This window comes from Carassius gibelio, chromosome A23 (genome assembly GCF_023724105.1).
Source record: "Carassius gibelio isolate Cgi1373 ecotype wild population from Czech Republic chromosome A23, carGib1.2-hapl.c, whole genome shotgun sequence".
Classification (NCBI taxonomy): domain Eukaryota; kingdom Metazoa; phylum Chordata; class Actinopteri; order Cypriniformes; family Cyprinidae; genus Carassius; species Carassius gibelio.
In genome coordinates this window covers 7,191,412-7,204,856 of record NC_068393.1, presented here as the reverse complement: position 1 = coordinate 7,204,856, position 13,445 = coordinate 7,191,412, and the positions used below count along the sequence as shown (strand labels likewise).

General features: G+C 36.6%; 1 protein-coding gene across 4 annotated transcripts in view; it reads right to left on the bottom strand.

The window, feature by feature from the left end:
- Window positions 1-1,358: 1,358 nt before the first annotated feature.
- LOC127944615 (neuron navigator 1) overlaps window positions 1,359-13,445 on the bottom strand; it is a 111,505-nt gene continuing 99,418 nt past the window's right edge. For all 4 annotated transcript variants that reach the window (XM_052540673.1, XM_052540676.1, XM_052540674.1 and 1 more), the window contains 13 exons: window positions 11,864-12,048; window positions 11,576-11,738; window positions 10,819-11,023; window positions 10,578-10,675; window positions 10,394-10,486; window positions 9,527-9,695; window positions 8,656-8,891; window positions 8,409-8,563; window positions 7,363-7,434; window positions 7,019-7,215; window positions 6,667-6,785; window positions 5,386-5,595; window positions 1,359-5,297 (listed from right to left, as the gene is read on the bottom strand). In XM_052540673.1, the coding sequence (XP_052396633.1) occupies window positions 5,214-5,297; window positions 5,386-5,595; window positions 6,667-6,785; window positions 7,019-7,215; window positions 7,363-7,434; window positions 8,409-8,563; window positions 8,656-8,891; window positions 9,527-9,695; window positions 10,394-10,486; window positions 10,578-10,675; window positions 10,819-11,023; window positions 11,576-11,738; window positions 11,864-12,048 (1,986 nt within the window). In that variant the 3' untranslated portion in view covers window positions 1,359-5,213. The remainder of the gene's footprint in view (window positions 5,298-5,385; window positions 5,596-6,666; window positions 6,786-7,018; window positions 7,216-7,362; window positions 7,435-8,408; window positions 8,564-8,655; window positions 8,892-9,526; window positions 9,696-10,393; window positions 10,487-10,577; window positions 10,676-10,818; window positions 11,024-11,575; window positions 11,739-11,863; window positions 12,049-13,445) is intronic.

The window sequence follows — 13,445 nt, the reverse complement described above, 5'->3', positions numbered from 1 at the left end:
GTGTGTGATATCAAAATACAGCTAGAGCGATTCAAAAGCACAAGTAGCCGAATGCTCTCTAAAGCTCTTGCGGTACTTTGATGTCACACACCGGTCGGTCTGATGCTCATGACCTGCTTCAAGTCGAACAAGCCTAATGACTCAATGAACCATTCATAAAGAACCATTCACTTACCTCCTGAATGAATCAGCCATTTGAACGAATCAAATGAATAAATGACTCGATGACTTAATCATTGAGACATTTACCACCACCTACTAGTTTTAGTTTATTATTTAGAGTATCATTTCATTAATGTGTTCCTGTGTTCCTGTAGCTCATCTGGTAGAGCACTGCGCTAGCAAGCAAGCAAGCGCAAGGTTGAGAGTTCGATTCCCCGGGAACACATGATATGTAAAAATTGATAGCCTGAATACACTGTAAGTCGCTTTGGATAAAAGCGTCTGCTAAATGCATAAATTTAATTTAATTTTAATTTAATTAAATAAATAATTGAATATTTTCATAGTAATAATGATACAATTAATACAATAAATTATTAAAGTTATAGTTCACCCAACCAAAAATGAAAATTCTGTCATCATTTACTCACATGGTCCAAAAAGTATATGTAATACATTTTATCAGACAAAATATTTCTTGCTGAATCCACTTTTTGTAGTCTCTGTTTGATGCTTTGCACAACAATGACTTTAAATTATCTTTTAAGAGTTATTTCTCCAAATCTGATGTGCGATTAATTAGATTAATTAATCACCACATTGTGTAATTAATGTGATTAAAAAAAGTTAATTCCTTACCTGCCCTAGTAGGCACATTGACATTTCTCTGATCTTTTTCTATTCTTATCACTAGTTTCTTTAAAAAGAAAGGCCTCTAACACTTGCATTCTCTATTATATTTCTATCTTCATGTTTTCTATTTATTTATTATAAAAATGACCCTCTAGCATTCTTTATTCTATTATATTCTATCAACTCTTTTTATTTTTATTGTTTATATCTAAAACCCTTTGTTAAGTGCACTGCGTTAGGCTAACCGAGACTTGTCACAGCACTTACATATTATTGCTCTATTGTTGGTTTTGATTGCTTCTATTGCCCTCATTTGTAAGTAGCTTTGGATAAAAGCATCTGCTTAATGACTAAATCTTAATATATATATATATATATATATATATATATATATATATATATATATATATATATATATATATATATATATATGGAAATAGAATAGGAATATTTGTGTTGAGAAATAATAAAAAGTGATAAATACAAACAGTCATGTTATTAAATTAATGTAATAGTTGCCAAATAAAAAAAATATTTACTGAAATAAAAGCACAAATCCAGTGTAGGGATGACATGAATTTATTGAAAACGTGAGTGAATATTTGATGGAAGAAATTCTCTCAGATCAGCACATGCCTTCTATAACCCCTTTCCAGCAGACAGTTTGCATAATAATAATAATAAAAACCAACAACAAAAGGTGTCTCATCTGAGGGCCGGATCTTCTCATATTTTACTGTGATTGTGGTCGCAGATGAGTATACTATTTACAATGTTTACAATTGCAATGTTCTATACAAAATAGAAAGATTTTTTTTAAAGAGAAAGCAAAAAAAAAAAAAAAAAAGAAAGAAAGAAGAACCAAAAGAAAAACATAGTTTTGTTTGAAATCCCAATGGGACAGGTAGGTCGTAATGTGTTTTTCCAGACAAACAATGGTGATACACATCAACATTAAAACACCATCAAACCTGGACATTAGCTTATCACATACCAATGTTTTCTGTCATTGGTACTAACAACTCAGCTCGACAATGTTTTTCCAACGCTGCATAGTGACAAATCATGAATCTGTTTTTTGACTAAACAATATTGAACCTGTTTAATCTTAAACAAGTGGAACAAATAGAGTTTACAAAGCACATGTTTTGTATTATTATTGTGCCAGCTTGAACATTCAGCATTGCTAGTTGTAAAACAGTAAAAAATAATAAATTAATCAAGATATAAACACTCCATTTTAGGTTCTCCAAACTGGTTCAATCTCGGTTCAAATGCAAGATGAACAAGAGATGGTGGGAAATGGCTTTAGTTTGTGCTAGCTGGCAAAGCAGCCTTGTTTTCCAGGACATATGGAAACGAGACTATCGGCGAGCTCAAGTCTCAATGTTATTTCATAAGCTAGCATATAAAAGGATAACACGTTCGCTCGCATTCTTATCCTCCAGCAAACAATCCCTTGCAAAACATAATAGTTTAGGTATTGCAATGTCCAACGAGTTGGCTTATATTAGGCACATTTTCATGACAACCACTGGGGAATCTTCCCCAAACCCCCTAAACTATCCTTAAGCGGTTAAGGTTAAGTTTATGATCATACGATTTTAAGACAGATTTTGAGGTACTTGTGTAATTTGAAGCACTTCTTTTTACTGTTTTCTTATGGGTTGTTATGGCCAACTCGGTCGTTAAAGCCATTCAATACCTTGTACGATCCGGAAGAGAATACAGAGGACACTTTTATAGTGAAAAATGTACTTAGGTAACATGATCTAGTTACTTTGTGGCAGTTAACTTGCCTCTACAGGAAAGGCTATAACTGAGAGATGACCGCGATCTTCGCTGTAATGTATATCTAACCAGACACATTCAGTTTATAGTTGTGATATTTTAACCTTGCTCTGTTTATTCTACCATAGACCTTTTTCGTTTGTATTTTTTAGGCAATTTTTATTGAAAATCTATTTACAAATGTCAGACTTGGATCCTTTAGTAAAAACAAACAAGCACGTACAAAAAAAAAAAAAAAAAGACCTTAAAAAAATGCTCCTCTGGTTATTCATTTGGAAAGCTATATCTGACATTAACAGGACACGTAAACACAAGCACAAGAGTCGGCAAGCATCATCAAGAGCACTAGGTGTGTTGGCAAACTTAAGTTTTGATCCAATTTACATTCTGAGACTACAACGGCACAGTTTCATCTGACATTGCTATAGTGCTAGTACTAACAGGTTAGTACATGAGAAATTGAGTTTCAGTTTGGTAATTTAGGTAAAAGATCACTTTGCCCTTGTAGACTGGTTGCCAACACACCCTTTGGCGTCTCATGATAAGGTGCATTTTTAGCTATATCTTTCCTCAGAGTTAAAGCTTTCATGCACATACAGTTCTGGAGCACCTGTAATCAGCCAATAGCCAATGCATTCATGAGTTACATTCCACCATTGCTATGTTTTAATGTGAATTAAGATATTCTGTCAGTATTACAATTGTTATTGGAATGATTGGAGAGTTTGACCCTGATACGGGGTCATCGTGTGACTTAAAATGTCCATAAACATAAACATAAACAATGTTAATTCCAAAACTGGCTACATTGTTACAGAATATCAAAGGACATAAGTGCGTGTAAAACTGTAAGCTAACACTGATGTGATTTTGCTTTGAACCTCTAGACTTAATAAAGGCCAAAAACAAATGACTAAACCTCCTTCAGACATAAATTGTTTAAACCATTTTGGCTTTGTTCACACTGCAAACAATCCTGATCTGTTTTCAAACCGGAGCTCAAATTGGCTTCATTTGTTCAGCCAGTGGAGTCAATATCCAGTATATTTACAGCTCTGTTTCCACCTTGTTTTAACATCTTTTTGGTGATCCGATCACAAGTGTCCAGTACTATATACAGGTGTAAACAGGGTCTAAAACTGTGACCAAATCACTAAACTCACAAATGGAGGTAGTCAAAAATGCATGTGACCACATCACGTTTACAATGTAAATTCCTATTTGTCCTGGATGCTTAGATGCCACCCAACCTCAGCTAACACAACAGAGATGTTGAGTATCCCTAAATAAAAGGGGAATTACTCAACAAAATCCAATCACAAAGGTTGCATTAGATGCATTTGAAATGCACGTTAATACCAGGTGGAAACAGGGCCTTCATTAACTGCTACAGTAATGCTACAGCACAAAGCCAAGAGGATTTGGCTTGTCATTGAGAACAAAGCTTTTGATTATCTCGATAAGATCAAATGCACTGGACGCACATGAATAAGTACTGAAAGTAACATGTTGCATACTGTTTTCTTGCACCGGTAACAGCACCTCTGTTATTACTGACAATAGGTCGCCCTCTGACTGTATCAGACGGTGCATCACATGAGCCCTACTGCAGTCATGCTGAGCTTTGCTGCATCTCCAAGTGCCACCTTAATTGAGACCAACAATATCAGGCAGCAGATCACATGAGCTTCATTTTCTGTTCTTCCATTGGTAGACATTTGCATATAACTGAACTATGTCAATCCCCGACAGTCTCTATCGCTCATGTCGCCTCAAACTCTCATTGAAAACAAATGACTTTTGGTTGTTTTGGTGCTGCAACTCACCATTGGAGCGAACAACCTACGAATCTTGAACAACCAGTCAGTGGTCTCGATTGAAAGCTAAGAATCCAAGTGCATCCTATCAGAGATCTACAGTCTACATCTGTCTGAAGGCTGTGTGTTTGATAGGAATGAATGCAACCAGGTTATGGGTATGTACTGCACCTTAAAACTGCATCACTATGCAAACTGTGAGGTAAAATAGAGTAATACTCAGATTGCTATGGGACTGACTTCATGATATATGGAGGGACATCGTTTAAGGCTGAATTCTGAGCACCATCTTGTTCGGTACGTTTTGCATCCATGTGAGTTGGTCAAAATGTAACCGCACCTTGTGTACAGGGTTCAGGCAACTTGATCTTGAGGATGGAGTGTCGGAACTTTTGCAAACAATAATAAATAGATTATTGGTCCATATGGTCAGATATTACCCAAAACAAAAGTAATATCAAACAAATGTGTAGCAAATTATGTTCCCAGTATGATAGACAAAAAAATTCATCTTCACAATCATCCAATCTTTACAATCCCCAGTTGCAAGTATTACCATGCAACTTGCAGGTTAGATAAACAAAGGAAGGACCGGTTAAGACAACAGTGCAAAAAAGATTCTCGCTCAGATCTGGCAGGATCAGTTCTTTAGTGTTTCTTTCAGACTTCTAGACATGGATGTTCTTGACAGTTTCTCTTCTCGACTCTCACAAGCCTTTCGAAGGAGACAGGAGGTGTATTTTAGCTGTACAGAACAGTGTTTTGTTACAGCCCTAGCCATTAGTAAGCTCTTAAGCCTTTGAGCTCAGCCTAGAAAGTGGGGTTGCCAGAAATGTCCCGTTCGGGTGATTCGATGTAGTTGGCAGATTCCTGGAGTTTCAACAGAATCGCCATCTGAATGATGAACAGAACAAGGACATCTTGTCAGAACAAATGCAGATATGTTCACAAAGGTTCAGGTGTAGCTGTACTGGACACTCACCAGTGGATCAGACTCCATGGTGGGCAGAGACGTGTCCTTGTTGGACGTGACCCTGTCGTCTGTGGGCTGCTGTGTTGGAGCAGTGTTGGGGCCGGTGGTTGGCGGAGGGAGGTGAAAGAGTTTGGCCTGGTCTTGTTGAGCTGAAGGCCAGGGCAGTGTATCCCTCACCCACTCCACTGGATCCTCCCATGCTGCTTTCTGACCATGGACCTGAATTATGTGAATGCAGAGATTGAGCTCCAAGACTCCAGTGCACTTTGACCAGACACAATAAGTGTCATATGATAACAGATAAACTCTGTTACAAAACCTATGGAGTGCCTAATTTTGGCCAAACTTTAAAAGCTTGGACATTCCGAATTCTAAGAACTAGAACTAGTCGACACCAAACTAGCATTAAAGCCTACATGTAAGGAGTTAATTGTCTGTTTCAGCAGCTATCAATAGTCTATATTCATCATTTTAAAAAAACAACCAAAACAAGGATACATGAGATATATTGGATATATACAGGGAGTCTCTTGCACTATTTGTATGGAGTAACCATGGCTCAACGATGCTCATTTTTAAATCATACCCTATTTATTGCATCAAAGTTTGTTAATAGTATATTTATGGGGTGGATAATTTTATCAGTTGTTAATTATTCATGCAAACATACATATTGCCCACCAAACGTGCTATTGTTAAAAGACTCCAGTGGTGCAGAAGGTAAAAGGTGTGTTATACATATTTTGTCGTGATCGACTCGGGTTCGAATCCGCCTTTTGGCTAAATTTCAAATCACATCAGAAAATCATTTATTTTCAATAAAAATGAAGTAAATAATCGAAAGTTTAAGGGCATGTGTAGGGAGTGCTTTATTGTCGCAAGAAGGTGGCATCCTTTAAATTAGACTCAATAAGTTATTATTGCATACTGTTTTATAATATACTACAATACTGAGGTGCAGATGATAGCCACTATTTGCAGTACGTAGTGTACAAAGCAGAAAATCCAGCTATTTTGAACATGAAAAATGTACCGAGGTCCGGACCTCTGTGACCTCATAGCTGGCTACGGCCATGGGAGTAACTATTAAGAGAGTTAATCCCTATGAAGTGTGTTTCAATTTGGTCACTTATAAGGAGAGCCATCTTACTACACAGTTTAGCTCCAAAAACACTGACAGTTACAGTTTCTAGAAATCCTGAAGAGCTTGAAGTGCTTAGGTAGGGTTGGAGCTGAAGAAAATTATTGGACAGCCCTGATTTAGTAGTCAGCTGCCTATGAACAACTTACCTTCACACCATCCTTAGCTCCCTCCTGAAGGTAAGGAATAATGGACTGGTTCCAGAGGTCGATAAACCAGGAGCGAAACTCTGCTAACGTTACTGGACAAGACAGGAAGAAGCATGGACCTGCAAAGACAAGAGCCATAGCTGAGATCTTTTTGGCTTTTACTTGGCTTTGAGCAGTGCTAAACGTTAACCTGAAGTGTAGAAATCCATAATACCAATTGAAATGCAGTGCATGGTTCAGATTAAGTTGCTGATATACTATGAATGGATAAATATGTTTCTTTTTTTTTCTTTCTTTTTATTTCCTGTAAAGCAATGCATGAAACAGACATTCAGAACGTGTAAATCTGTACCTATGAGGAAGTCTGAGGTGCAGTGTTTCTCCAGGAAGGTATGGAGATGATACCAGAGTTTAGGCACCCAGTCCAGAACCCTCAGCACCTCAACACTGTGAACTGTGCTTTCATCCTCCGCCTCGATCAACTTCCTGTGCAGGTAACGCACTAGGAAACCATTTGCAGGCTCCACGTTGTTGGAGAAGGTGACCATCCTTCATACAAACAGAAAATGACAAATGAAGTACGGTTGGAATATTGACATGGGATTTCAAATTTCTTTATGATGATGATGTTTTTATTTAATCTTACCACAATCTACAAACTGTAATGCATTCGTGTTAAAGACATGAGGAACGTACCTGAAGCTGAGATGCAGGCCATGATTGGATGACATCTTAACAGACTGATTGGTGGTTCCAATGACATATGGACTGAAATAAATAACCACGGTAAATAAATATCCTACAATTTACTTTAAGATACATTTTTAATTTTGACAATAAAAAGCTCTAGTAAAATAGTGAATCTCACAATGTTTGTAAGTAATACTTCCAGGTCATATTTATTCCCCAAATTATATGTAATAAATCATTTAAATTATATTTTGTTGTGTATTATTAACAATGTTTGTTATGTAACAATATATTTCCATGAAAATTAAGAATATTTCCAGCTCATTCTATAAAATGATTTTTTTTTCTTAAGTATATATAAAGTGATGTTAGAATTTGTTATACTGCCTCTAATTTATGCAGGTTTTAATTTCAATATTGTTTGTATTATGTACTGTTTCACATTAAAGTAAAGATAATTTTGGGCAGGAACCTATTATACCATGTTGAATATTGTAATATAGCTGTCTGTGAATATATACAATCTGCAAAGCTGTGACGTCTACAGTGCACGGTAAATAAAGTTACTGTCTGTCTGTCAAAAAAAAAAGAATAGACTCTGAATCACATAAACAAGTCATCAGGAATTTGAATCCCACTTCTGTGATGGCTAGACGTCACAGGGTAACACATTTGCATAATGCCCGCCAATGTTCTATGTTGGACGGCCGTGAACAACTTGACCTCACAGAAAGGAGGAGTTTGTAGAGACTGAATTTCTGAACTGATTCATACGAATTGTTTACAAATCATTTAGATATTAAATGTACATTATGAGAAAATGATAGTGTTGCATGCATATAAACCTGCTGTAGGAGCCTCCCAGAACAATATTAGGAACCTTAAAAATGCCGTAATTGGGGCACTTTAATATAATCTTAATAGTAAAAAGTTAAATTGCTTAATTTTCCCTATGCTGCAATAATATAAATATGTTACCTTAAAATATGATTGTAATACTTTTGAGAGATTCACCACTAACACTTCCTTAACACAGGAGTTTCCTCACTCACCATTTGTGATATTTGCAGGTCAGTGCACTATTGACCAGGTCAGTGATGGAAGACGCGTCACTGATATCATCCAAGATAATGACCAATGGAATGTCCTCAGCGCCACAGTCGCGGTCAATCTGATTGGCCAGATTAGACAGGTACAGCTGGAGGTCCTGAGAAAGAGAAGACAAAGGTGTAGCTTTCCAACTGCTGGCCACACTAAACAAGTCAGTGTTTCCTGGGAAGTGTTATTTCCAGGCTTCACCTTGCAGGTCTGTTGGTGCAGGTTGAAGGTGGTGATAAGGCCAGGGCCGGGGTCACGGCCGCTCCTCTCCAGCAGGTACTCAGCCAGTCGGGTGGTGAGGTAGGTCTTCCCCGTGCCGCTGGGGCCCGACAGGACCAGCCGCCGGTGCTTCAGAAGCAGACTGATGTAGTGTTGCATCATGGGCTTGGGGACTAGAGTCTCAAATACCAGACTGTCCACACACTTCTCCTTAAAACCTGGAACAGAGAGAGAGTTGAGGTCAGTTACAAGTGACAAGGCAATTAAAAAACAGGAAGGAAAAACATTTAATAGACAAAATAGAGTAACCAGTCATGAGTGTTGACAGTGTCAATGACAAGACATTTTCTTGACATTTTCCCTTCAGAGAAAGCAGACATAACACAATAAATGCGGTCAATGTTTAAGAGGTGGATGCCTTCTGTTAGGGAACGCAGTCATGTAAGACAGTAATTATAAAGAAATACTTTGAAGACAGATGCATTTCAGAAAGACCGAACCAACACATAGATGCTGTGAATGAGATCGGTCTGCTACTCAAGTTATCCTTGATCACATGACTTTTCCAATGCACATGGTGGAATTTATTCGATAAATGTGTTTCCATCATAGTTTGTGTGCATTTTTTCTTATCAGATAAAAAGGTTTTCCTACTCCGTTGTGTGCATACATTTTTATGCACATTTTTAGAATTTATGTGCATCATGACATTTCCATCCAGCGTTTTTTTATGTGATCATCCAAAATGCACATAAAAATAGGTGGATGGAAGCATAGCTATTATACCTGTGTAGGATGTGGTCTAAGAGAAGTAGCGTAAAAGAGGGAGAGAATGAAAGTGTGAGATTTTCACCTTTAAGGGTGACAGTGATGAGTCCAGGACCCTTTTTTAAACAGTCACAGGGTGAACTTTCTGGGGCTTCGGCACCAAGCACTCTCCTGCTCTGATTAATACTATAACTGTGGATAGAGTCGACGGACAGTCCCATACTCGCACTGGGATCCACCTGCGAAATATAATCCTGATATCCAGATACAAAGAACACATTAGATGAAACAAATATTATAATTAAATACATTAAATTAAATTTCTTACATACAATTACATACCTGTCTATATATATATATATATATATATATAAAAACATAAAAAAATAACCAGTTGACTTTTGATATGTTTGCCAATAGTATGGTATTATTCGCATAGTAATTGTTAGAATTTTTTCGTACATTTTTTTTTTTCAAATAATAAATTATGTTTGTAAAATTTAAAGGTTCCCTGTTTTTGCATATATTTAAACTAGTGCTGTCAGATGATTAATCGCATCCAAAATAAAAGTCTTTTGTTTACATAATATGTGTGTGCTGTGTATATTTATTTTCAACATATGCTATATGTGTGTGTCTTTATATATTATATAAAGACACACACATACAGCATTTGTTGAAAAAAATATGTACGTGTATATACTTATATTCATTTAAACTATATCATATATAAATATATTTAATATATAAATGTAAAAAAATTCTTAAATATATAAATGCATATGTGTGTGTATGTATATGTGCATAATACATATACACAGTACACACACACACACACACACACACATATATATTATGTAAACCAAAACTTTTATTTTGGATGTGATTAATCATTTGACAGCACTAATTGAAACTTTTATAGCAGTCTTTACACCACAGAATGAGATCTTACCACGAAAGCTGTGGAGATGTCCGTGTCCAACACAGACCACTCAGTTTTCCCATGAATCCTAACAGAGCCAATGTAGAAATCCTGTTGCCTCTCCTGTTGGTTGTATATCAGTTGGCTTATTTAGTGCATATGATCAAATGTTCATGTATTTAAAGGGATCTCAATTCTGTTTTCATGTATTCACCTCCATGGACACTTGCTGGTCAGCTATACGGACCACCACACGTGTTAAGGCCTCGTCCCTCTGAGATGACAGGCTCAGGAACTCCATAGGAGCAACGTCTGTGAGATAGATAGACAGAATGACTTGACTCCATCCACCAGTGACATTTCTAGATTAGTAATGGGATGCGATTCTTGGAGCCACCAAGCTTTCAAGGTTAAAACAAACAGCAATATCAGGAGACACAACTAAAGGAACTCACCAGTGTTGGAGCACTCATTGAGGCTGAGGCTGAAGGACTTGGTGAGGCTCATGGGTGGTTTGGTTTGGTTGGAGTTCAGGAGGCTGGCCAGACCAGACGGCTGGGAGGTGGAAGTAGAAGGTGGGCCGCAAGGGAGCACAAGGGATGAGGGAGCACTTCCTGTTTTCAGCTGATCGTTCTCTGCCTTCAGACTCTCCACCATCCTCTACAATGAAAGATTTTATTTGAATTATGTTTTTCTTTGCAGTGCTTCATATGCAAAGTCATTCACTGCATTGACATTTGTGAAATTTCACATGCAAAAAAGGTCAATTTTTTATTGTGTGTGCATAATTATTAGGCAAAGTAGATTTTTATTGGTATACAACCATTTATAAGTGATATATAATCATTAACACGGGCTGGAAATGAAAAACACCTTATTTTCATATTTATAATTATGAAGCTGGTTATCTTCTACAAGTAAAATGGGCCAGAGATTTACTCCAAAATGTCAAATAACATTAAGTCAAAAATGTAATTAAATGCCGATTTGATGCAATACTATAGAAATGCCAAATTTAGACACAAGCATTGGACAAGGAATGCTCAGTGAGGCAGCGGTGTCAAAAACAACAGGTTGAGAAGAAAAGCTTTAAAATTAAGGTGAAGAATTAGGTGTCAAACCAATGATTAAACCATCACCTTTAGTCTCCAGAGCCTGGGGTTTCCGTAGGTCCTTAAAAAACTAAATCAAATGACTAAATTGGTCACTAACCTGCATGTTGTTCATGGATTCTCGTAGCTGCTCCAGCTGATGTGCTGAGCTCAGCGCTTCTAGCCGGATGTCCGTCAGTTTCATCTCTTTCTCCCACAGCTCAGACCGCAGCTCTGACACCATCTTCTCATCGCCCTCGTTTTCCTCGTTACTTTCAGGGATCCTGTTAGAAAACAATGTCATGACTATTTAAAAGCAGTCTAAAGGGTGTAATAGTCCAATTACCGCTGCCCATTTTTGCTTGATTATCTCCTGATATTGTGATTGGCACATGAGAACTTTACTCACACAGAGGAGGTGGCTGATTGGCCGGATGGGAGGGAAGTGGGCGGGTTCTCTCCCTCTTCATGACCCAGTTTTGGTGAGTTGGGTGCAGAAGAGTCTGGAGTGGCGATCTCTTCAATATCAGAGTACATGGAGCCATCTTTAGCGCCCTTCTTAATGCTGAACGCCTTGCCAAAAGAACTTCGTAACTACAGAGAAACCGAGAGAAAGACAGAACCTAAAATACACTGAAATACTTAAACACAAGAGGAAATGTTTATTCAGATTTTTTTTATATTAATTTAAAGTTTATTTATTTACTGTTCTAAAGTTAAAATGTAAATTATTATTGAGAAAAACTTTAAAGTAAAATTTTTTTGGGAAGAATAAAATAAATAAATGATTTTAATTTAAGGATTTTACATTCTGCAAATCTCCCTACTTTATCAAGTGTCAAATTCAAGTACTTTGCATGGAGATATTTCAAGCACAAAGGGACAAACACTTAAAGAACAGCAAAATTATTATTATTATTTTTTAAACAAGGGCACTTGAAACACTGGATTGTTGGTGTGGATGGTTATACGTGATGCATTCATTCCTATAAAAGAGCTTACAGCCTTGAACCACAAAAAAAAAATAAATAAATAAATAAATAACACAGGTAAAATACAGAAGAACTGTAACAGATTATTTCAACATGCCAAGTGATCTGTGTCTACGTGCCAGAGTTAGTGCTCAGCTGCAGCTTCATTCTTGTTTATTTTCTTCCATCATAGCCATATTAGACATTCAGTTTCCACATGTTTACAGTATTAGTAAAATAGCATTCTAGGGGGAATTCACCAAGGAGTCCATGGTTACTTACACCACTTTATAAGTTGCTGAAATGACCAGTGCGCTAAAGTAATTAATGCAATTCATGTCATGGCACATTTGCAAAATCTTGTGGGTCCCCATCAGTTATTAGGAGCTGGTTACAGGTGTGAAGGGGTTTTATGATTTTAAATATGGTAAAAATTACATGCATATTTTTTTTTTTTTAAAGAAATTACTATTTGTTTTACATCATATTTACTAAAATCTGAAATAATTACAAAATATTTTAATTTGATAAATCTGTCAAATTCAATTGATATTAGCATCCTCTGTAAACTTAAAAAGTATTTCATTATCAAAAAAAAAAAAAAAAAAAAAAAAAAAGCAAACTCTGTAACCAACAATTCAGTTATCTGATAAGTTATATTTTCTCACATATAAGAAACAATTTAAGGCATTTTCACACACAATACACAGTGAATATAGCATGAATATGCTGTCAAAATAAAAGTCTTGCAACACTTATTGACCAAAAAAAAAAAAAAACATCAACCTCTTGTGCTCTCTGCTTAGTGAATTCACCCCTTAACTTTTGTAACATAAAACTTTACACCTATGAAAGTATAAGAAGCGATGACTGTCAGAGGCTGTCTGAGGACACAGAGCTTTGCAGAGTGGTTAGAAACAACACATGATGACATAAGAGGAAAAACTTACCTCGCAGACCTTAAAGATTTACAAAAGAAGAAAGATATGTGAAAAGCATGGTTATCCACTAGCAGATATT